At 37.5% G+C, this 24,410-nt stretch overlaps 1 protein-coding gene across 1 annotated transcript in view; it reads right to left on the bottom strand.

The window, feature by feature from the left end:
* Positions 1-24,410, bottom strand: part of RBMS3 (RNA binding motif single stranded interacting protein 3) — a gene marked incomplete at its 3' end in the record, with an annotated part of 652,820 nt that overhangs the window by 346,319 nt on the left and 282,091 nt on the right. The window contains exon 4 of the mRNA XM_080808724.1: positions 12,978-13,069. Within this exon, the coding sequence (XP_080664850.1) occupies positions 12,978-13,069 (92 nt within the window). The remainder of the gene's footprint in view (positions 1-12,977; positions 13,070-24,410) is intronic.

Here is a 24,410-nt window from a genome sequence, read left to right as displayed (position 1 = left end):
AGCAGGGACAAAAAACAAAAACAAAGGAAAGAAAACAGGTTAACCAAGAATACTTTTTCTGATAAAATTTTCTTTCAGAAATTAGGAAGATATAAAATCATTCCCAGGCACCATAAGGCTTAGCCAGTTCATCACCACTAAACCTGACTTACAAGAATGCTAAAAGAAGTTATTCAAGATGAAATGAAAGGACACTAATTAGTAACATAAAAGCATATGAAAATATAGAAGACACTGATAAAGGGAAATATACAGTCAAATTCAGAATACTCTAATATTGTAATATGGTGGTGTGTTAACCACTTAACTCTAATAAAAAGATTAAAGAACAAAATAATTTACAATAATCATGATACAAATATAATAACTTTTTAGTGACTACATAGTATTAAAAGAGGTAAATTGTGACATCAAAAACATAAAAGGAGGGAAGTAAAGAGTTTTTGTATGTAGTCAAAGTTAAGTTGTTATCTGCATAAAATAAATATCTTATCTCTAAGATGTTTTATGTAAGCTTCATGATAACCACAAAACAAAGACCTATAGTAGAAACACAATATATAAAGAGAAGGGAATTAAAGTGTACCACTAAAGACAATCATCAACTCACAAAGAAAGACAGCAAGAAAGGAAGAAAGGAACATGGGAACCACACAACAGCCAGGAAACATTTAAGATGACTTCAGAAGGTCTTTAACTATCAATGATTACCCTAAATGTAAATGGATTAAATTCTCCAAACAAAAGGCTTAGCATGGCTGACTGGATTAAAATCAAGATCCAGCTATTTGCTGCCTATAAGAGATTCATTTCAGTTTTAAGGACACACAGAAGCTCAAAATGAAATGATGAAAAAAGAATGTGATACACCACATTCATAGAACAAAAGATAAAAATCACATAATCTCTCAACAGATGCAGAGAAAGCATTTGGCAAAATACAACATCATTTCATAATATGGACTCTAGACAACATGGATATGGAAGGAATATACCTTAACATAATGAAGGCCATAAAATAAAGCTCATTTTAACATCATACTCAATGGTGAAATGCTGAAAACTTTTCCTCTAAGATCAGGAACAAGAAAAGGATGCCAATTCTTACAGCCTTTATTCAAAAATAATACTGGAATTTCTGTATAATAATACTGCATAATAATAGTGCAATTAGGCAAGAAAAAGAAATAAAAGTCACATAAAGTGGAAAAGAAATAAGTAAAACCATCTCTGTTTACAGACAAAATGGTCTTATATACAGCCAATCCTAAAGATTCCACTGAAAAACTATTTAAACTAGGGGCGCCTGGGTGGCTCAGTGGGTTAAAGCCTCTGCCTTCGGCTCAGGTCATGATCCCAGGGTCCTGGGATCGAGCCCCACATCGGGCTCTCTGCTCAGCGGGGAGCCTGCTTCCTCCTCTCACTTCCTCCTCTCGCTACCTGCCTCTCTGCCTACTTGTGATCTCTGTCAAATAAAATAAAAAAAAAAAATCTTAAAAAAAAAAAAAACTATTTAAACTAATAAACAATTTCAGTAAAGTTGTAGGATACAAGATCAACATACAGAAATTAGCTTTTCTATACACTAACAATGAATTTCCTGAAAAATAAATAAGGGAAACAATCTCATTCAGAATAGCATCAAAAGGAATAAAATACTTAGTAATAAATTTAACCCGAAAGATGAAAGATCTATGGACACTAAAATCTACAACTTTGTTGAAAGAAACTGAAGAAAACACAAATAAATAAAAAGGTTTCCCATGTTCACTCAATAAATTCAATACAATCCCCATCAAAATTTCAATGGTAATTTTTCAAAAAAATAGAAAAAAAATCCAAGAATCATATGGAACCAGATAAGACACTGAAGAGTCAAAATAATCTTCTGAGAAAGAAAAACAAATCTGTAGAAATCACATTTTCTGATTTTAACCATATTACAAAGCTATGGTAATCAAATAGTATAGTAATGGCATCAAAATACATGCACAAACCAGTGAAATAGAATCTAGAGCCCACAAATAAACCCTAGCATTTACAGTCTGATAATCTTTAACAAGGAGCCAAAAATACTCATTGGAGAAAATATCATCTCTTCAATGAATGATGTTGGGAATATTGGGTAATTACATCCAGAAGAATGATATTGGACTCCTATATTAAGTGACTCACAAAAATTAACTTGAAATGGATTAAAGACTTAAACATAAATCTAGAAACCATAAAACTCCTAGAAGAAAATATAAGGAAAATCTCCTTGGGTCTGGTCTCAGCAACAAGTTTTTTTAATATGACACCAAAAGCACTAGGAGCAAAAGCAAAAAGAAATAGGCAGGACTGCATCAAACTGAAATAGCTCCCACATCACAAAAGAAAGAACAAAATGAAAAGACAATCAATAGAATGGGATAGATGGGTTGTAAATGTCATCTATCTACAAAGGGGTTAATATCTAAAATATATAAGCACCTCCTGTAATTCAATAGCAAAATAAATTTTTTTAAAAAATTAAAAAATAGGTATAAGAACTGAATAAACATGTTTTTACAATAAGAACATTAAAATGGCTAACAGGTACGTGAAAAGATACTTGACATCACTAATTATTAGGAAAACGTAAATCAAAACCTCCATGAAATACTACCTCCCATGTTAAAATGGCTATCATGAAAAAGATAAGAGATAACAAGTGTTGGTGAGGATATGGAGAAAAGAGAGTTCTTGTGCACTGTTGGTGGGAATGTAAATTGGTATACCCACTATGGAAAGCAGCATGGAAGTTCCTCAAAATATTAAGAAAATAGGACTATGATCCTGAAATCCCACTTCTGGATATACATCCAAAGAAAATGAAGACAGAATGACAAAAAGATATCTTCCCTCCACGTTAACTGCAGCATTAGTCACAATACCCAAGGTATAAAAACAACCTAAATATCCATGTATGAATGAATGGATAAAGAAGATATGGTTTATATATACAATGGAATATTCTTCAGCTGTGAGAGAAAGGAAATCCTGCCATTTGTGACAACATGGATAGAACTTGAGGACATTTTGCTAGGTAAAATAAGTCAGATGGAGAAAGACAAACACTGTGATATCATTTATATGTGGAATATTAAAAAGCTGAATTCACAGAAACACAGTATAATGGTTGTCAGGGGCTGGAGGCTAAGGAAAATGAGGAAATGTTGGTCAAGGATACAAAATACCAGTTATATAAGATGAGTAATTTCTGGGAATCTAATGTAGAACACGGTGACTATACTTAATATAATATTGCATTATATACTTGAAAATTTCTCAGAAGGTAGATCTTAAATGTTCTCACTACAAAAAAAGGAAGTGGTAATTATGTGAGGTGATCATGGTGTTAACGAATCCTACTGTGATAATCATTTTGCAATATATTAAGCATATCAAACCATCCCATTGTATACCTTAAACTGACACAATGCTCTATGTCAATTATATCTCAATAAAGCTGGGTACAAAAAGGAAATCAAATATCCAATCACCAGTAAAGAGACTAAAGAGAAGCATTTGTAGTTTTACACTTTTCTTACATAGAACAAGGCTTTGGAACCCAACTGGCTTGGGTTCAAAGCTAGCATCACCATTGACTACCATCGTGGAACTAGATTATCCCTTGTTACTTCATCTGTAAAATGGGGATAATAATATCTATCTTGTAGGATCCTAGTAGGGATTAAGTGATATAATAACTGTAAACACTTGTTTACTAGCATAAAGCAGGTAGAGTGTACTATTCTAAGTGCAATAAATTGGGCAGGGAAAGACAAATACTATATGATTTCACTTATAGATAAAATCAGACAACCAAACAAACAAAACAGTAGACCCAAGAAAACAGAGAACAAACTGATGGTTGCCAGAGGGGAGGGGGCTAGAGGGATGGGCAAAACGGGTGAAGGGCAGTGGGAGGTAAAGTCTTCCAGTTACGGAAAGAATAAGCCATGGGGATGAAAGGGACAGTGTGGAGAATACAGTCAATGGTATTGTAATAATGTCACATGGTGATAGAGGATAGTTACACATGTGGTGAGCACAGCATAACATAAAGAGTTGTCCAAAAAAAAAAAAAAAAGAAAGAAAAGAAGAGAAAGAGAGAGAGTTACTCAATCACTATACTGTACACCTGAAGCTAGTATAGCATTTTATATCAACTACTTCAATTAAAAGAAAAAGAAATGTAATTTCCTTTGCCCCGTACATCCTGTTGTCTGTTTCCTTGCCTCTTTTAGAATAGATACCGTTAAGGGACTTGACGAAAGTTCCACAGCATATCAGTGGTAAATGTAGAAACAAGGTAGATCACATGCCTCGGTACTCAGCAGATTTCTCCATGCTAGGATGTTAAACTACTAAGAATAAATATATAACATATAATTCTAATGTTACAATTCATTCAGTAATTTTCTTTAAGGTACACTTCAAAACAAGATACAAAAAGCATTTAGAGTCAGCCAGCGAGAGAAGCTTCCAGCCCTTCTCACAGTATTTTCATATGGAAGGATAATGGTATGATACTCCTGGCCCTTTTCTTATTTGTTCACTTATGTAATATTCCCAGATGGGAAGAGTAGTGATTTACCTGACTGGTGAGTTTGAGAGCAAGAACTCAGTAAAGGTGACTCATTTGCTCCCTCCCTTCTCCTTGAGATCCAGCTGACAACAAATTCACTATCTTCTTCTAGGTCTAGTGATACAACACACCTTTATCCCTTTTACAGGAGGCCCATACTTCTCTGGCCCTTGTTGTGACTGCATGGCTAAACTAAATTTGGCGTTCAATATTTAAAGACTCACTTCCTCATAAACCTAAGCCACATTTCCTAATACAGGACTACCAGTAATTGAATCAATAGTTTTCTTTTGTTTTATTGTTTCAATTTGATGTTCTTTAATTTTCTCAATGGAATCAGAATCTACATGGGACAAAGTGATGCTTTTAATTAGGTCCCTTCAGTCCTCCACAATGGGGACCGGAGACAGGATCTTTTCCTTCCAATTTTAAGAATAAATGATTAAAGCCAAGAATGGAGACTGTTCAGTATTACTTCTTAACAGTATATCAAGAAATGAGCCATTGATTGAGATCACCCTGTGGTTACATTCTGTTCAGAGAGGTAGGATGAAAGAGTTGATATTTCTTGCAAATTGAAGAGAACTTGTAGTCCACCAACATCCTGCAGTAAAAACGTATCTGAACACCTGATAGAGACCTCGATTTACAACACAATTTAAGGCAAATTTTTTCACTGATTTGTGTTTTTGTCAAATGTTAGGAAGGCAGGAAATTCAATTAGAGCACATACCCACCATTTCACCAAAGAGAATATAGTGGAGTACTTGCAAAAGCACAGGGTAGCACCCACAACCTGATTATGTAAATCATTTTGTAGAAGCTAATACAAATATTTAATTTCAGAGGATTCTGCTTCAAAAACTTCAAATAATTAACAAATAGGATTAAGATCAACCCTGACAACTTAAATATTGGGTTTTGTATCCCTGCATTCAGCATTAGGATAAAAAAAAAAGGAAAAAAAAATGAGGTAAGTTGCCATAGCCAACCAAGCAGGCACTCACAAATATTTTACAGACCTGTGAAAGAGCAGCCACTAGTTTTTCTTTTACTGACAACTTCAAAAATCTCCATCATGAGGAAAAATAATATGTGGTGTTTGTGAGAGATGTTCTTCTGTTGGAAATGTCTTTCACAAGAGCATGTGACACAAAGATTCATTTTAGGAAATGACACAGAGCAAGGTTTTCATTACATGGCATCAGTCATCCAAAAGTAATGAACTGTGCTAAAACCAACATTGGACTGCCACTCTTTAGAATTACAGTTATTTAAAGAACACTTCATGACAGTGGTATAGGGTATCTTGTCATGGATGTAAGGAGATCATCTCTTTACATGATGTAAAGATGATCTCTTTACATCCACCAGTACAACAGAACAACACAATTTGAAGAAGTTAAGTACTGGAAGAAAGTATTTACTGACTAAATTAGAACTTGATTCATATGAAAACATATATTCTGAGAAATGCACCATTATGATAGGTTGAAACCAGAGAACTCCCACAAAAAAAAAATAAAGGAGGAAGTGATTGTGGTGTATTCATCTCTTCCATTATTAAGATGGTGTGGGATAGAGATGATAACAAAACGCAGACGTGTTGGCTCACTGAAAATTCTGCTCTACTTTGAATTATTATAGAAAAAATTTTCATAACAATCTCTTATTATGAGATTATACTGTAAATTGCTCTCCTCACTTCTTTTTGATCTCTGTTCAAATATTACTTCATCAGAGACACTCTCCCTGACCTCTCTATCTAAAATGCATCTCAGCCCAACCTTCAACCACCATCCTCATCTCCTATATATTTAGTATCCATAACCTCTTTTAATTGTCTTAGAGCCACTTCTTACTAACATACTGTATTTCTTTTGTTTATTTTCTGCCTTCCACCAGAAGAATGTAATCTTCATAAAACTGGTTCAATGCTATATCTTTAGCATACAGAGCAATCTTGTACATAGAAGGTGTTCAACATAAATGTGTTGAAAAACTAAGAGAATGAAAGAGATTTCTACCTAAATGTTAGGCTAAATCCCTTCATCCCTCTGAGACACATTTTGGGATATGGACAAATGATAGTATATACGCTTCTCTGATCCTTTGATTTTGTTGAAAACAAAACAAAACAAAACAAAAACACCTGGACTTTATTTTTAGGATATTAGCATCCCCAGACAGAATTTTCCCATCATTATATTAAGTATTGATTGAGTTTCCCACCCAGTCTCAGGAGGCAGGATTACCTCTATTGCCTACTGAATTTGCCTTTGAATGATGCTTCTCTCCTTCCTACACAAGAGCCTCTGAGAAGCTTCCTTGTTTGGCTGAACAAACAAGACCCAACCCCACTACAGTGACCCATGGACATCAAATAACTTGCTCTCATAAACCTAGGGATGGTAAAAGCAGAGACTGTTAATAGGGCCTTAGATGACAGGAGTCTGGCTGATGAAGTCCAGCATGTGTCTGTGCATTCAGAAGAGTTGCTTTGGTTGATAACAACCCACATCATAAGGCTAGTGGTTAAAGTTAAATTTTTTTTCTAGAATATTCTATAAAGTAGGCCTTCATTCATTAACTAAAATTCTTCTACTAGACTTTAACTATTAGGGTTATATACTAACAACTGGGGTAATGTATTTTTTTTTTAAGTTTCTTGTTTTGTTTTCTTTTTTTAAAGATTTTATTTATTAGACTGAGAGAGACAGAGAGGAAGTGAGCACAAGCAGGGGGAACAGCAGGCAGAGAAAGAAGCAGACTTCCTGCTGAGCAGGAAGCCCGATGTGGGACTCTATCCCAAGACCCTGGGATCGTGACCTGAGCCTAAGGCAGACTCATAACTGACTGAGCCACCCAGGTGTCCCTGGGGTAATGTATTTTTTTTTTAAAGATTTTATTTATTTATTTGACAGACAGAGATCACAGTAGGCAGAGGGAGAGGGGGGAAGCAGGCTTCCTGCTGAGCAGAGAACCCAATGTGGGTCTTGATCCTAGGACCCTGGGATCATGACCTGAGCCAAATGCAGAGGCTTTAACCCACTGAGACACCCAGGCACCCCTGGGGTAATGCATTTTTAAATTAAGTTTATGCATATACATATTAGAATTTACAGAATTTATTTTCATATATTCATTGATTTTTCATTTTTTATCTCTTCTGATCTTGAGTGAAAAAAAAAAAAGAACACTCATTTTAATTTCTTTTTTTTTTTCCTGGAAGAGAACTGCTATTCAGGTTATTAATTTATGGAAGAGAAATTCTTTCCTCTGGTCCCAATATGGTTCTCTGCCATAGTTGACATGGGATTTTTATACTATCCCTGATGTGCTTGACATTCTGTTAGACACTTCATCTCTTTTGCAATTGCTTAACTTTAATTTATTCTACATATCCCACAGTGAGGTAAATCACCTTTGGTGATTGGAATAGCATCCCTAAGAGTAGACCTGAAAAAGCTTTTGTTAAGGGCCCTGAGGAGGCAGTGGCTCCTTCCCTGTGGACTTTTCATCTAGAAAGAGATGTATTCTGTTTACTTGTGTTCAGAATTGACAGACAGAAAGTAAGAAAGAGGCCTGCTAAACTTGAAATAGCTCAGGGCTTGGTTGATAATAATTGCTAACACAAAATATGTAGAGCCATTCCAGAGCCTCCAAATTTCCGTTCAGGAAAACTCAGTTTCTAAAGCTATATAGCCTTTCAGGGAGGCCTCAGTGTGGCCATGGGGAAAAAATGGGCAAGAAAGCCCTCTCTATACGGCAGGCAGGGATTATATGACTGGCTAACCAGTGAACGTGCTGCACGGACAAAGCTAGAATTCTATTCCTGCCCCCAGGATTTGGTGTGAGCTAGCAACTGGTTACTTCTGCTTATTTCCCATTCCCTCTGTCCCTGAATGGTGGTTTTCCTTTAGTTTCATGTATCTTACCTTTTTCTCTGCTGTTCTTTACTGTGGAAGTTGGGACAGATAACTCATCTTTTAAGCTAATGAGTGTTAAGCCATGAGGAGCAACCATGTCTGAGCCTGTTAGGGATGATGACATCACCAGATGTGATTATAGGATGAGGCTCTGAGGTAGGCTCTTTTAGGGAAGGAATAAACGCATGCCACCCAAAATGTATAAATGGGAAGAATGGTGTAATGGATGTTGGACAGCCAAAAAGATGAACTATTTTTAATTTACTCTACTAGAGGTGAGGAAGCTAAATTATGCATAATCCCAGACTCTTTTGCAGCTAAGGGGGCAACCATATGACTCAGTTTGGGCCATTATGATATAAATAGTTGGGCCTAAGTTAATATTCTGGGAAAGCTTTTATTTTATTATTATTTTTTTTTTATTTTTCAAAAGTTTATTTATTTATTTAACAGAAAGAACAAGAGAGCACAAGCAGGGGGAACAGTAGAGAGAGAGGGAGAAGCAGACTCCCCACTGTGCAGAGAGCCCTATGCAGGGCTCCATCCCAGGACCCTGAGATCATGACCTGAGCAGAAGGCAGATGCCTAACCATCTGAGCCACCCAGGCACCTCTCTGGAATGCCTTTTAAAAGGACAGAATCAGCCAGAACGATCCATCAGCTTCAGCTTCAGATTCCTTTGTCATTTTGTTTTTCCTGGCTAAGATGTGGATATGCTATATAGGCTTTAGAAACAACATAAACGTACAGATGAAAGCCACCCATGATGAATGGCAGAGAAGCCTTGATCCTTGAGGGTGTACCAAAGCATTTGCCCTTTGCTGCCTATCTACGACCTTCTTATTGATAAGAAAATAGACACCTACAAGGTAAAGCTGTTCTTTGCTGGTTTTTCTCCAGCTCTTTTCTATTTATGCTTACAGAGACGCATTCCTCAGCCAATGATTTTCTTCTCAATACTTTGAGGTTGGCAAGAACCATAACAGCCAATATTCTTAATCCAGAGCAATCCAGTAGCAATCCCAGGAGATAGACCAAACATAAAGATTCAGAATAAGAGAGGTTTTATTCAACTTGATTCTCCAACATCTAGCACAGTGCCTGACACTTAGCATGTAATAAAAATGTTTGTTGATATCATTTATTATATTTCTCAAGAGACTGTTTTGTAATGACATACCACTTAAAACAAGTGTTAGAATTTATAGAAGTTTCAGTAACAACTTTGAATTTAATGAATAACAACATTCATTGAATAATTAACATTTATTGAATTCTTGGTATAACTAAGCACCATCCTAAATTCTTTATGTATTTTTTTAAATTAATTCTGACAGATGTCCTTAGTCCCATAACCTGAGTATTATTATTCGAGAGTTTAAGAGATATTTAAATAACTTAGCCAAAGCCACACATCCAGGTGGCATCAGAGCCAAAATTCAAGGCCAAGTTTCTCTCTCTCCAAACCTACACTCTTAACCACTATGTATTACTAAAATATTCCAAATCTGCTCTCCTCAAAGAAACATTTCCTTTGATCCTGAAAAACTCTTTTTGACAGAACAGCAAGTATACAGAAAATGTTAGTCTGTGTTAATGGTTATACATTATTAATCAATTACCACTTACTGGATGATTTATTGTTTGATTCTTCTTAGTTGACAAATCAGTTGAATTTTTCATATGCACACACTGGAATAAGTTAGCTAGAGTGATTCCCTTGGAGAGTTTCATGTTCATTCCAGGTTGCTATTGGGAACCCAGATTATTTGTCGCATTTTTGCTTTAAAATCCTGGAGTCTTTAAAATGTAGCACCACAACCTACATCCTAGGATATTGATAAGAACAAGGATGCAGGAGGCGATTCAGTAGATACTTAAATGACAAAAAATATAGTGCAAGTTTCACACACCCTGCAGACTGCAGGTTTATATGATAATAAATTATAGTTATCACCAGGACAAAGGGGGGGAAAAGGCCATGAAATCCAATAGCTCAGTGAGAAATCTGCTAATACAGGTGGTCAAGCTTGTTCCATTTCATTGTCAAAGGGAGGCTATTTATTTGCTTCTGGGTAGTTAAATTACAGAGCCATTTACTGCTGAAAGTTTTCTAGTACGCAGATGTGGATCTAAAGCTCTGGGCTTTAGATTCAAAGTCTGTGAGAAGAAAAAGAAGAAGAAGAATTTACTCCACAGACAGCATAATTGATAAGGCAGAAATCTTTCAGCAACTCCAGAAATAAAATAAGTGCCTGTAAACATTTCAGTTGGAATCTCCTTACATCGTACATTGTGAAGTGTATGTTGGGCGTGGGCTAATGATAAGAATGCTGCCTATAATGAATAACAGTTTTTAGAAGCTCTTTAAATATATTCCCTTTGATAGCCTCCTATTTAGGTGAGAGGTCAGTGATTGGTGTATGTGCGTACGTGTGTGAATGTGTGTGTGTGTATGTGTGTATAATGAGAGAGTGAGATGGACAGAGATTCCTTCTGTACCCGAATGCTCAGACACAGAGAAAAAATAGTCATAATCGCTCCTCAGTAGTTTTAAAATCAATGCCAACTTTCTTTGCCTGTTGTGCAAGATGACAGTGATTTTAACCCAACGAGTAAAACTACACATATATTATTTTTTTTCTCAGAACATTTGAAACGGTCGAGATTGCATACCCTGTATTTATGATTTCCAAACTACCACAACCTAGCAATTTCCAAAACTCGTTAGTCCATCAATAAAATAAATCAAAGATATTCTAATAATAATTTTATAAGCATTTTTATGATGATTTTCCTGTCAGTTGTCTTTTAATCCAATTTCAAATTTTATATTTTGCATGTACTGAGCAACTATATTTTACCATCTGTTTCCTGAGCATAATGCCTGCTTAAGTTGCCAGGTAACTTGACTCTTTTGCCAAGTGACCTTTAAACCAAGACATGTAGGTAATCTCCTTATTAATTACAAATATTAACTTCATCACTCTTAGTTCATGACCAAATTCAAAGCTTCCAGGCAGTCTTGATAAGGAATGCATTACATAGCTGAAAGAATTCAAGTTCTAATATAGATAGCCTTGAAAAACAACCAACATATCATAAAGGGCAATGAGTTCACCAAAGTAATCTTTGTGGGAAGTGACCCACAACCAAAGATTAACAGATATGAGTGGTATCAGCTTGCTAAAAGACACGGAAGATGAAGAAAACCAAACATCCCACCTCTGGCTATCTCAGGTTGAAATTGGAAAATATTGTCAGGGAATGTTTGCAACCATAACAAAATCCAAATGACTGGAGGTTTGATGACTTGGTTGCTATATCACTCAGTTCTTAGGGAATAGTTAAGGGTAAGAGTATACATGAAGATGGCCCAAATGCAATAGGTCTGAATTTCAAGATCTGTTGGCTCTTCTACCTAACTTTTGAGAATCCAGAGACAAACAAATTTAGTAATAGTAATCAGAAAATTATTTAAAAATATATTTGCATATGATCAAATCCAAAATGACCATTAACTTGAAGCAGAAATGTATCAAGCATCTATATGCTATAAACGTTTTTCTTAGACTTTTTATTTGAAACTAATCATACATTTACATCAAGTTGCAAAGCTAGAATAAAGAGATCACATGTACCCTTCACCCAGTTTCCTCAAAGTTTGGATCTTACATAATTATAGTAAAATATCTAAACCAGGAAGTTGATACTGATATGCATGTATAGTTCCACACCATTTTATCACATGTGTAGATTCTTGTAACTACCACTGCAGTCAAAATTCAAAACTATTTAAAATGCTCTTATTTATTTTGTTGAATACAAAAATGCATTATGACTTCAGATAGAAAGCTCCGAACTACTTGTGCTACATAACAACAAATGAGTATTGGAAGTTATTAATATCAAGGAGATTATCACCTAGTAAAACTAACTGTAAAGGCCAAGGTGAAATTCTAGCAATACAGACAATGTATGTTTTGGTTAAACTCATTTTCCTGCATAAATCATACAACCTTATTATTCAACCTTCATCTCTCCCCAACATGAGAGTGAACAGTTTTGTAGCACAGTTTACCAATGACAGCTTGCTGAGAATCATACTACTCCCAAACAGTTTACTTGTGAAAGCCCTAGACACACATACACACATACTCTTTTCAGGCATAACAGAGCGCTTCACAAGTGCCCTTAAAGTGCTAATGAGTTCACCAAAACAAAAGAACTCATTAATAAATATACACAGAAATATACACAGAAAACAATGAAATAAACCAGCCAGGTTCTTCCAAGCCAAAGCTATTAGAAGGTTTCTTGTTTTCCCTACCAAGTAAATATAATCCAAATCATTGCAATCTCCAGTTCCGATTCTGCTCACAATAATGGAGAAATATAAGATCACAAAAGAAAAAACATCTGAACCCCAGTCTTACCTTGGCCATCTGTGCCTGCACGCCATTTGCCTTGAGAGATGCTACTGCTTTCTGTGCAGCTGCAGGACTGTCAAAATCTACAAAACCATAACCTGTGAAAACACAAAAGCGCTTGTTAGTACCACATCTCTCTCCTACCAGTGAAAGGGGTGTTTGCAGTCACACTTGCATTCATAACTCTTGGAATAACCATGAAGGCTCTCAACTGATTGGCCTTAACATGTCAAGAAAGATACTGCAATATCATTAAATACAAAATTGTAATTCTCTTATTTATCTGGAGATTGCTTTGGAGATTGGGTATGCAGTCAGTGATCTGATTTGAGCTAATTTGATCAGTAAGGTAATATATTATTTAACCAGGATCTTCTTTCTTTGGTGAATTTGCTACAAAAATGAGGAGCACAAAATGCTGAAAAATACAGAGAAGTCTATGTCTATATGTGCTGCCAAAGCGAGCAGAGAAGTCTATGTCTAAAGTTAATTTTCAAAACTTAAAAAAAACTGATGTTAGAGGAACAAGATGATGGAAGAGTAGAAGACCTAAATATCATCAGGTCCCAGGACTCCAGCTAGATAGTTATCAACCATCCTGAACACCTACAGACTCAACAGGAAATCGAAGAGAAGAAGACCAGCAATTCTAGGAACAGAAAAACAACCATTTTCTGGAAGGTAGGATATGGAGAGAAGTGAATCCAAGGCAATATACAGGAAGATAGACCACAGGGAAGGGCCCAGCTCCCAGCAATCTGTAGAGCAGTGGAGCACAAAATTGGAACTTTCAGAAGTCTCCTCTGCTGAAGGATGTCTCTCCAGTGGCTCAGCAGGAGGTGGAATACTCACTGGGACAGTGTGGTCTCAGGACCCATGGGGTCACACAAAGACTGGGGGTGCCTAAGTGTGGCAGGGCTCTCAGGTATGGGAGCAGGAAAGCTGGCTGCAGAGGCAGAGCTAAGGAGGGGGCTCTCAGTTCGGGGTTATCTTAAACCGTGATCCATGGCGCAGTCCAGCCACTGCTCTTTAAGCAGAGACCCCACAAGTGGCAGATCCAGGGAGACTCCTCCTTCCTCCTCCGGGAGGAGTGGCACAGGAGTGCACTGCAGGAATTGGCTGGGTTTGGAGACTCCAAAAGGGGCCATGCACCAGAGATAGAAATAATCAGTCACAGCCTAGGTAGTTACAGAGTGCAGCCAGAGACCAGAGAGATGGGAGGGATTGACTGCTTTTCTCTGAGGGTGCACTGAGGAGCAGGGCCCTGAGCTCTCGGCTCATCTAAGCCAGAGATTGGGAGGCCGCCATTTTCATTCTCCTCCCCCAAAGATCTATGGAAAGCGTTCAGGGAACAAAAGCTCCCAAGAGCAAACCCAAGCAGATTGCTTAGCCTGGCCCCCGGCAAGGGTGGTGCAATTCCACCTCTGGCAAAGACATTTGAGAATCACTGCAACAGGTGCCTCTCCTAGAAAATCAGTTAGAGCATTCAGCCAAGACCAAGTTCACCAATAAATGAGAACTGCAGAACTCCAGAGCTAGGGAAAGCAACACATAGAACTCAAGGCTTTTTCCCCAAGAGTCCTTAGTCTTCCAAAGTTAAATTTTTTAAATTTTCTTTAATTTTTTATGTCTCTTTTTTCTTTCTTTTTGGAATTTTTCTTTTTTTCTATTTTAAACATCTTATGTTACCAATACTTTTTTTAAATTTCTTTTTTAATTTTCATTTTTTTTAATTTTTTAATTTTTTTTATTTTTTTATTTTTTAATTTTCATTTTTACATTCATATTCTATCCCTTCATTGTACTTAATCTTATTTTTTTGCATATATAAAAATTTTTCTTTCTTTAAAATTTTGGGATACAGTTTCTTCTAACAGACCAAAATATACCCGTAAATCTACTATATAACTTTATTCTAGTCTCCTGCCTAATCGCATTCTTCCTGCCCCCTTTTCTCTTAATTTTTTTCTTTCTTTTTTCAACCAACGTCTTATCTTATCAATTCCTTTTAAAATCTTTTTAAAATTTTCATCTTTGCAGTCATATTCCATCCCTTCATTGTATTTACCCTTATTTTTGTATATATATAAATGTTTCTTTCTTTAAATTTTGGGAGGCAGTTTCTTCTAACAGACCAAAATATACCCCAAATCTAGCATATGGCTCTTTTTTATTTACCAGCCTGATCATATTCTTTTCTTCTTCTTTTTTTTTTCCCCTTTCTCCCATTCCCTCCATTCCCCCTACCCCCGGTTGCAGGTCTCTTCTAATTCGTTTAGGGTATATTTTTCTGGGGTCATTGTTATCCTTTTAGCATTGTGTTCCCTCATTCATCTGTTCTTCTTCTTTTTCCACAAAATGGAAAAACTCACCTCAAGGAATAAAAAAGAGCAAGAGGCAGTACCAATTGCCAGGGGCTTAATCAATACAGACATTAGTAAAATGTTGGAACTAGAGTTCAGAATGATGATTATAAAGATATTAGCTGGGCTTGAAAAAAAGAATAGAGGATACTAGAGAATCTCTTTGTGGAGAAATAAAAGAACTAAAATCTAACCAAGTTGAAATTTTAAAAAGGCTATAAATGAGATGCAATAAAAAATGGGAGCTCTTATTGCTAGGATGAATGAGGCAGAAGGGAGAATTAGTGATATAGAAGACCAAATGATGGAGAATAAAGTCGTTGAGCAAAAGAGACAAATAACTACTGGACCAGGAGGGGAGAATTCAAGAAATAAGTGATACCATAACACAAAACACTATTAGAATAATTGGAATCCCAGAAGAAGAAGAAAGAGAGAGAGGGACAGAAGGTATATTGGAGCAAATTATAGTAGAGAATTTCCCTAATTTGGCAAAGGTAATAAACATCAAAATCCAGGAGGCACAGAGAACTCCCCTCAAAACCAATAAAAATAGGGTCAACACCCCATCATCTAATAGTAAAACTTACAAGTCTCAGTGACAAAGAGAAAATTAAGAAAGAAGCTTGGGACAAGAAGTCTGTGACATACAATGGTAGAAATATTAGACTGGCAGCAGACCTATCCACAGAGATCTGGCAGGCCAGAAAGTACTGGCATGATATATTCAGAGCACTAAATGAGAAAAATATGCAGCCAAGAATACTATATCCAGCTAGGTTGTCATTGAAAAAGCTTCCAAGACAAAAACTAAAAGAATTTGCAAATACCAAAACAGCCCTACAGGAAATATTGAAAGGGGTCCTCTAAGCAAAGAGAGAGCCTAAAAGCAACATAGACCAGGCAGGAAGAGAGACAATATACAGTTAACAGTCACCTTACAGGCAATACAATGGCACTAAATTCATATCTTTGAAAAATTACCCTGAATGTAAATGGGCTAAATGTCCCAATCAAAAGACACAAGGTGGGACGCCTGGGTGGCTCAGTTGGTTAAGCAGCTGCCTTCTGCTCAGGTCATGATCCCAGCATCCTGGAATCGAGTCCCACATCAGGCTCCTTGCTCCGCGGGGAGCCTGCTTCTCCCTCTGCCTCTGCCTACCACTCTGTCTGCCTGTGCTCGCTTGCTCTCTCTCTAACAAATAAATAAATTTAAAAAAAAAATTAAAAAAAAAAAGACACAAGGTATCAGAATGGATAAGAGAAAACAAAACCCATTAATATGCTGCATGCAAGAAACTCATCTTAGAGCCAAAGACATCTCCAAATTTAAAGTAAGGGGGTGAAAAACCATTTAGCATTCTAATGGACATCAAAAGAAAGCCGAGGTAATAATCCTTATATCAGACAAATTAGATTTTAAACCAAAGACTATAATAAGAGATGAGGAAGGACACTATATCATACTTAAAGGGTCTGTCCAACAAGAAGATCTAACAATTTTAAATATCTATGCCCCTAACACGGGAGCAGCCAATTATATAAGCCAATTAAAAACAAAATCAAAGAAACACATTGACAATAATACAATAATATTAGCAGACTTTAACACCCCACTCACTAAAATGAACAGATCATCTAAGCAAAAGACCAACAAGGAAATAAAGGCTTTAAATGACACACTAGACCAGATGGACATCATAGGTATATTCAAAGCCTTCCAACCCAAACCAACAGAATGCGGGTTCTTCTCTAGTGTGCATGGAACATTCTCCAGAATAGATCACATCCTGGGTAACAAATCAGTTCTCAACTGGTACCAAAAGGTTGGGATCATTCCCTGTGTATTTTCATACCACAGTGCTTTGAAACTTGAACTCAATGACAAGAGGAAAGTTGGAACAAACTCAAATACATGGAGGCTAAAGAACATCCTACTAAAGAATGAATGGGTCAACCAGGAAATTGAAGAGGAATTGAAAAAATTCATGAAAACAAATGAAAATGAAAACACAACCGTTCAAAATCATTGGGATTTCAATATTTCCTGTAGGGTTGGTTTGGTGTTTATGAATTCTAAGAGGAAAGTATGTAGAAATACAAGCCTTTCTCAAGAAACAAGAAAGGTCTCAAATATACAACCTAACCCTACACTTACAGGAGCTGGAGAAAGAATAGCAAAGGAAGCCTAAACCCAGCAGGAGAAGAGAAATAATAAAGATCAGAGTAGAAATCAATGAAATAGAAACCAAAAGAACAATAGAACAGTTCAATGAAACTAGGAGCTGGTTCTTTGAAAGAATAAATAAAATTGATAAATCCTTAGCCAGATTTATCCAAAAGAAAAGAGAAAGGACCCAAATTAACAAAGTCATGATGAAAGAGGAGAGATCACAACCAACACCAAAGAAATACAATTATAAGAACATATTATGAGCAACTATACACCAGCAAATTAGACAATCTAGAAGAAATGGATGCATTCCTACAGACATGTAAACTACCAAAACTGAATGAGAAAGAAATAGAAAACCTGGACAGACCCATAACCGGTAAGGAGATTGAAGCAGTCATCAAAAATCTCCCAACAAACAAGAGCCTAGGGCCAGACGGCTTCCCAGAGGAATTCTACCAAACATTTAAAGAAAAATTAATACCTATTCCCCTGAACTGTCCCCAAAAAACAGAAATGGAAGGAAAACTTCCAAACTCATTTTATGAGGCCAGCATTACCTTGATCCCAAAACCAGGCAAAGACCCCATCAAAAAAGAGAATTACAGACCAATATCTCTGAATGAACACAGATGCAAAAATTCTCACCAAAATACTAGCCAATAGGACCCAACAGTACATTAAAGAGATTATTCACCACGACCAAGTGGGATTTATTCCTGGGCTGCAAGTTTGGTTCAACATCCTCAAATCAATCAATGTGATATAATACATTAATAAAAGAACAAGAACCATATGATATTCTCAATAGTTGCAGAAAAAGCATTTGACAAAGTACAGCATCCTTTCTTGATCAAAACTCCTCACAGTATAGGGATAGAGGGTATATACCTCAATATCATAAAAGCCATCTATGAAAAACCCACAGCAAATATTCTCAATGGGGAAAAACTGACAGCTTTTCCCTTAAGGTCAGGAACACAGCAGTGCTGTCCATTATCATCACTCTTACTCAACGTAGTACTAGAAGTCCTACTCAGCAATCAGACAACAAAAAGAAATTAAAGGCATCCAAATTGGCAAAGAAGTCAAATACTCAGTCCTTGCAGATGATATGATACTTTATCTGGAAAACCCAAAAGACTCCACTCCAAAACTACTAGAACTCATAGAGGAATTCAGTAAAGTGTCAGGATATAAAAGCAATGCACAGAAATCAGTTGCATTTATATACACCAACAAGACAGAAGAAAGAGAAATTAAGGAGTCAATCCCATTTACAATTGTACCCAAAACCATAAGATACCTAGGAATAAATCTAACCAAAGAGGCAAAGAATCTGTACTCACAAAACTATAAAGTACTCATGAAAGGAATTGAGGAAGACACAAAGAAATGGTAAAACATTGCATGCTCATGGATTGGAAGAACAAATACTGTGAAAATGTCTATGCTACCTAAAGCAATCTATACATTTAAGGCAATCCCTATCAAAATACCATAAACTTTTTTCAAGGAAATGGAACAAATAATCCTAAAATTTATATGGAACAAGAAAAGATCCCACATAGCCAGAGGAATGTTGCAAAAGAAAAGCAAAGCTGGTGGCATCACAATTCCGGACTTGAAGCTCTATTACAAATCTGTTATCATCAAGACAGTATAGTACTGGCAGAAAAACAGACACATAGATCAATGGAACAGAGTAGAGTCCAGAAATGGACCCTCAACTCCATGGTCAACTAATCTTTGACAAATCAGGAAAGAATGTCCAATGGAAAAAAGACAGTCTCTTCAACAAACGGTGTTGGGAAAATTAGACCGCCACATGCAGAAGAATGAAACTGGACCATTTCCTTGCACCATGCACAAAAAGAGACTCAAACTGGATGAAAGACCTCAATGTGAAACTGGAATCTATCAAAATCCTTGAGGAGAACACAGGCAGCAACCTCTTTGACCTCAGCCATGGCAACTTCTTCCTAGAAACATCGCCAAAGGCAATGGAAGCAAGGATAAAAATGAACTACTGGGACTCCATCAAGATGAAAAGCTTTTGCACAGCAAAGGAAACAGTCAACAAAACCAAAAGACAACCGACAGAATAGAAGATATTTGCAAATGACATATCAGACAAAGGGCTAGTATTCAGAATCTATAAAGAAGTTATCAAACTCAACACCCAAAGAACAAATAATCCAATCAAGAAATGGGCAGAAGACATGAACAGACATTTCTGCAGAGAAGACATCCAAATGGCCAATGGACACATGAAAAAGTGCTCAACATCACTGGGCATCAGAGAAATACAAACCAAATCCACAGTGAGGTACCACCTCACACCAGTCAGAATGGCTAAAAAAAGTCAATAAACAACAGGTGTTGGCAAGGATGCAGAGAAGGGGGAACCGTCCTACACTCTTGGTGGGAATGCAAGCCGGTACAGCCACTCTGGAAAACAGTATGGAGGTTCCTCAAAAAGTTGAAAATAGAGCTACCCTATGACCCAGCAATTGCACTACTGGGTATTTATTTGCCCCAAAGATACAAATATAGTGATCTGAAGGGGCATATATACCCCAATGTTTATAGCAGCAATGTCCACAATAGCCAAACTATGGATAGAGCCTAGATGTCCATCAACAGATGAATGGATAATGAACATGTAGTGTGTGTGTATGTGTGTGTGTGTGTGTGTGTGTGTGTGTGATGGAATATTATGCAGCCATCAAAAAGATGAAATCCTGCCATTTGCAATGACATGGATGGAACTAGAGGGTATTATGCTAAGCAAAATAAGTCAGTCAGAGAGGGACAATTATCATATGATCTCACCGATTTGAGGAATTTGAAAAACAAGACAGGGAATCATAAAGAAAGGGAAGGAAAAATGAAACAAGGCAAAACCAGAGAGGGAGATAAACCTTAAGAGACTCTTGGTCTCTCAAAACAAACTGAGGGTTGCTGGAGTGGAGAGAGGTGGGAGGGATGGGGTGGCGGGGTGAAGGACATTAGGGAGGGTATGTGCTATGGTGAGTGCTGTGAATTGTGTAAGACTGATGAATCCCAGAACTGTACCCCTGAAACAAATAATGCATTATATGTTAATTAAAAAAAGAAAGACCTGATAATGGTGGTCCCTTATATAAGCAATGGGTCAAATCATGCCTGTTCCTTAGTCCTTGGTTATTTGCAATTTCCCTGTTTAGGAAAGAATGAGCCAATGAAGATGGGGCATCAGACTCCAGGGACCAGAAGCAGCTTAACCATTTGGAGCTTGTGAGAAATGCAGAATCCCAAGTGCATTGAGTTGGAAATGTGCATTTCTCGATGATCCCTAGGAGATTCAAATGCTTATTCAAGTTTGAGGAGAGGTGAGCCACAGCAGGTGCTGACCCCTGATTTGAGTAATTCTAGGGAGTTTATTCTAGCTTTTGTGCTGAAGAAAGGCCATTTGTGGGGTAAATATGGGCCAGTTGAATAAAACTTCTCTATGATGAGAGGAGGGATGGGGGGAAAAAAACTGATGTTAATAAAAGCCTTGATAGGACTCAAGAGTTATCACCAATAACCTCAACAGGGCCTGGAACACAGTACACATCTGATATATACATGCACGTCAACTGTGTGAATGAATAAATGTTGTGAATGAGAGTTAGGGTCTGAACCTAGTTCTCATTCATACCTAAGCTTCTGTTAGTGCACCACAGGACCTTGTCTCACTCGGTGATAATGTCTTAGGTAAATTATTTTAAATCTTAAGTGATATGTGCTAGAGTAATTAAATAAATACTCAAAACTCCTTTTAAAAATAACAAAAATAGACCCATGTCCCTTGTTACTTGAGTATAATCTGAAGAAGTCACCAGTGTTGCCTATACTATTCTCTGCTCTTGCTGCCTGTGTGAGTGTGTATACAGAATAAGGCTAGAAAAATAGCTAGAATAGAGGCAGCAGAATTGGTGGAAAGGGGATTCTGCATGCCCATAAATTAGATGAGCTTAGTCTTGGGCTTAGCCTCACTCTAATGTCAGCTGCCAAGAATATTTCAAAATTAAAAAGCTCAAGCATGAGTACAAGGGCAGCTTGGCGTGGCATGTCTAAAAAGCCCATCATATATGCCCTCTCCTCATCTGTCTGGCAGGGATCTACTCTGCACTTTCACACTTGTTCCTCAGAAGTTTGGAGGTAAGCTACCAAAGCAAACTTACTAACCATGCTCTATGACCCACCCCCATAACCAAAGGAGAGAGCGAGGGAATTCAATTACCAAGTTGGTTCTTTTAATTAACTTTTTAATTTTCTCCCTTCAAATCCCTTCTTCTTTTCCTCCCTCCCAGCATGTTATCCTAAAATGAACTTGTTACACAGCAGTGTACCACAAAGTGCTCTTGAAAAGCTGGGCAGAGAAGCTGTGAGGTTTGTGTTTCTCATCAAAACGGAAGCCTCTTCTGTAAGTCCCGCTAATTCTTCTCTTGCCACAAAATTCAACCTATGTGAGTAATAGGAGTATTACCACCCACTAAGATGAGTCAGATAGGGGAAATAAAAGCAAAAAGAGAACGGGGAAAAAGAACAAAATAAGTCAAGAAGTAGAGTCAGGGGAACAGAAAGTAAAACTAAAATGTAGATATTATCTCCTTTGTACCATGTACTATATGCTGGGCAGTTGACATGTTGAGCCCTGGGGAAACAATGACGTCAGGTCTTACTGGCCTGGTGCCCATTCATGGCTACATGAAGAAACAGAGGCTGAAGCAAGGTGGCACAACTAACCCTAAATTGCAAGCTGCTTAACTGGCGAGTTCAGGATTTGAAGCGAAGTCCTCATAAGCTCTTTCCAAATGCATCACACAACGAACTACTTTATAAGCCTACTTTGCAAACTTCTGTCAGTAGCTCCTGAAGCCAACCGGCACAGTTCTCGGAAATCCCTTTATTTTGAAGTCAGGGCATCGAATAAAACAGTCCCACAAACAGAATTCAATGCAGTTCATTCAGTCAGTACATTTACTAATGGGGTGGTTGAATTCTCAGTAGAGCTGGGTAAGTGAGGTTGGACAAGGCGCTCCCTCCCGCCTCATGCTTTGGTCAATTATTTTCATCCATTAACATGCTCATTCTTTCATTGAGTAATGAAATTCTATTTAAGGCACTTTGCCAGGCACATGGTATATAGGAATTAAAAAGAATAATCCTGGGGTGCCTGGGTGACTCAGTTGGTTAAGCATCTGCTTTCAGCTCAGGTCATGATCTCAGGGTCCTGGGATCGAGTCCCACATCCACCTCCCTCCTCCTAGGGAGACTGCTTCTTCCTCTCCTCGCTGCTTGTGCTCTCTCTTGCTCTCTCTCTCTCTCTCAAACAAATAAAATCTTAAAAAAGAAGAGAATGGTTCCACCTCCCACCCTTATGTGTTTTTAGAGTTGAGATGAGAGATGGACATGAAACAAATAACCATACCAATGAATCTATAATTGGGCCCTTGAAAGAAAACAAATGCATATAATATGGAATCTAACAATGGATTGCTCATCATTGAAAGTTAAGGAAGCAGTGGCAAGAAATGATTTACATTTCTTAAAATATCCCTCCAACAGTTTTCTGCTGAAGATTGAATGGTTGTGGAGAAGGTGCGCTGCATGAGCAGAATCAGGACAAGATTTAGGGGCTATTAAAGCAATCCAGACAAATGGTGACCAGTGATAAAATGGAGGGGATGAAGTGGATGATTTGAATTATATTTTGGAGGCAGAATTAGCAGAACTTGATGATAGATTGACTGGCTTGGGAAGTAAGGGAGATACAGACGACAAGGCTTACTACTGATTTTTCAGCAGAAGCCACTGGGTGGGTGGAGATGTGATTTACTGGAGTGGGGAGCCTGGAGGAGGATCCAACAGGGGAGAGGGAAAATTAAAATATTGGTTGAGTCAGAAATGCCTGCGAGACATCTAAGTAAAAATGTCAAGGAGCAGTTGGATATATTAGGCTGGTGCTCAGAAAAGAGGCTAGGATTGGAAATATAAAGTAGGAGGTCAACAGCATAAAGATGTGATTTACAGAGATGGTAACAGACAAAAATGCCTAGTGTAAGTAGAAACCAAGGGCCCAGGTTTGGAGCTTGAACAGCTTCAGCATTTAGGTGACAGGTAATAACAGGAGATTGCAAAGGAGGCTGCAGGAGAATCAGAGAGGAAGAAGGGACTGAAAAGGGAATAGGATGCCTCAAAGCCAAGGGAGGAAAGTGTTCCAAGAAAGGGAGAGAAACCCACTGTCACATGCCACAGACAATGAGAGCAAGATGAGAGCTTGCAAACGTCCAGTGTGCTTAGGAATATAGGTATCATGATCATGATTTGCTTCAGGCAAGTAGCGGGGAGTGAAGCCTGCTTGACTGGTTGAAGAGTGAGAGAAAGAGGAGGTCGAGAGAGTGTTCATAGGCCTCCTTGCTGTTATCTTGGTGGGAAGGAGAATTAAGAGACAGGTCTGCTAGCGGGGTGATATGAGGTCAAAAGAGTTGTTTTGGTTTGTTTTAAGATAGAAGATACTATGGTTTTTAATCTTAGTTATACACTAGAATCACTTTGGGAGCTTAAAAAAAAAAATACCAGTGTCCGTTTCACCTCTAGGAAAGTAAATCAATATCTTTAGTAATGTGGCCCAGGTGTTTACACACAAATACATACCCAAGTGTGTGCAGGTGTGCGTGTATACATGTGTGTTCCTCAGCTGATTTCAGTGGGAAGCCAGGAAACTACAGAAGATTCATTCAAGTTATTCAACAAACGCTTACTTCTTGCACCCATTATGGGATTGTTATTGGCAATTACAGATAGGGACAGGAATGATCAAGCAGAAAGCAAGAGATCAAAACTTCAGGAGGGCAAGGAGATAATTTATAG

The sequence above is a fragment of the Martes martes genome, assembly GCF_963455335.1.
Source record: "Martes martes genome assembly, chromosome: 1".
NCBI lineage: Eukaryota > Metazoa > Chordata > Mammalia > Carnivora > Mustelidae > Martes > Martes martes.
This window is presented reverse-complemented; position numbering and strand designations above follow the sequence as displayed.